Here is a 1374-nt window from a genome sequence, read left to right on the forward strand (position 1 = left end):
AAAAAGTGGTCAAATTACAAACATGTAGGAATAGTTATTTCATTCTTTTTGTCTTTTCAGTGGTCAGTAAACCAGTTGACTGTATTTTCCCGTACGACTTCAAAGAGGCTGTGAGGAAGAAGGTGAGTGGCCACTTGCTATGGAGCTCAGGTTGTTTGTATTAGTTGTTTGTGTTATTTTAATAGAGATATTTCATTTAGATATTGTTCTTTACAGATTTCATTAGACTTGAATATTTACTGCATTAGGACGCCTCTTTGTGGTCTGTGAATGTGAAACATTGATGATGTGTCTCCCTCCCTCCCTCTGATAGAATGGGAGGGTAGAGATAGCTGCTACAGAGCGGACTCTACTCGGCTTCTTCTTGGCCAAGATGCACAAGATCGACCCTGATGTGCTGGTGGTGAGTAGAGTGATTTTCTAAATTGATTAACATCCCTATACAATATAATAGGACCTACAGGAAGCACAGACGCAGGTGAAATGTTTTATTGAAAAGAAAAAAAAAATTGTATTTCCCGTAGGGTCACGACATCTTTGGCTTTGACCTGGAAGTGCTTCTGCAGAGGATCAACGCCTGCAAGGTCCCACATTGGTCTAAGATTGGACGCCTCAGGAGGGCCAATATGCCCAAATTAGGGGTAAGAAAAACAAAAACCACTGTGATAGAAATAGTTTGATAGAAGTTGATTGTTTGTTTCTTGTTCTTTTCTATACTGTAATGCATGTCATTAAATGTTTCATATATTGTATGCGTTTGTATATGTGCACGCTCGTGCCATATATTATTGCAGGGTCGCGGTTCCTTTGCAGAGAAGAGCGCAACCTGTGGCCGTCTGGTGTGCGATGTGGAGATCTCAGCCAAGGAGCTGATTCGCTGTAAAAGTTATCACCTGACTGAGCTGGCTGTACAGGTGCTGAAGACGGAGAGAGTCACAGTCCCGCAGGAAGAAATAAAAAATCTGTACAGGTGAATAAGTTTAAAAACATACCAGCACAGAACGATAGATTACATAAATCACATCCAGTATTAAATCCTTTGCGCTGTTGTAATGTCCTATGCTCTCTCAGACTGTAGCTATAAGTTTACAAAAGTTTGTGGCAAATAAAGCTGCAGTCTACACACAGAAAGTTTTCCTTTTAGCTTGTTCAGTTCACTATTAGGTTAACGACTGTGCGCTGTGCTCATGTAAAAGATCTCAAATGAGTCCTCAATGCATCTTGGGTGCGTTCACACTAGGGTTGTGCCAGTGGACGATCGTTAGAACAATCACTGATTGCTCATGCCTTTGCAAATGTCAAGACAATATTTGACTTGTTTTTCCATTAATGTAGTTACTTACTATTTGTAGTATTAAATTAATACTAGATTGA

At 40.0% G+C, this 1374-nt stretch overlaps 1 protein-coding gene across 1 annotated transcript; it reads left to right on the top strand.

Annotated features, from left to right (window-relative positions):
* Nucleotides 1–58: 58 nt before the first annotated feature.
* Nucleotides 59–970, top strand: LOC111655737 (DNA polymerase alpha catalytic subunit-like; the record flags this gene model as incomplete). The annotated part of the gene is made up of 4 exons (XM_023407240.2): nucleotides 59–122; nucleotides 314–403; nucleotides 525–641; nucleotides 795–970. Coding segments are annotated over exons 2-4 (323 nt in total), but the record flags the coding sequence as incomplete, so codon positions are not given.
* Between the last annotated feature and the right edge of the window lie 404 nt (nucleotides 971–1374).

This window comes from Seriola lalandi, unplaced genomic scaffold (genome assembly GCF_002814215.2).
Source record: "Seriola lalandi dorsalis isolate HSWRI2012SDOR001 ecotype SW California unplaced genomic scaffold, Sedor1 jcf7180001975715, whole genome shotgun sequence".
Taxonomy (NCBI): Eukaryota; Metazoa; Chordata; class Actinopteri; order Carangiformes; family Carangidae; genus Seriola; species Seriola lalandi.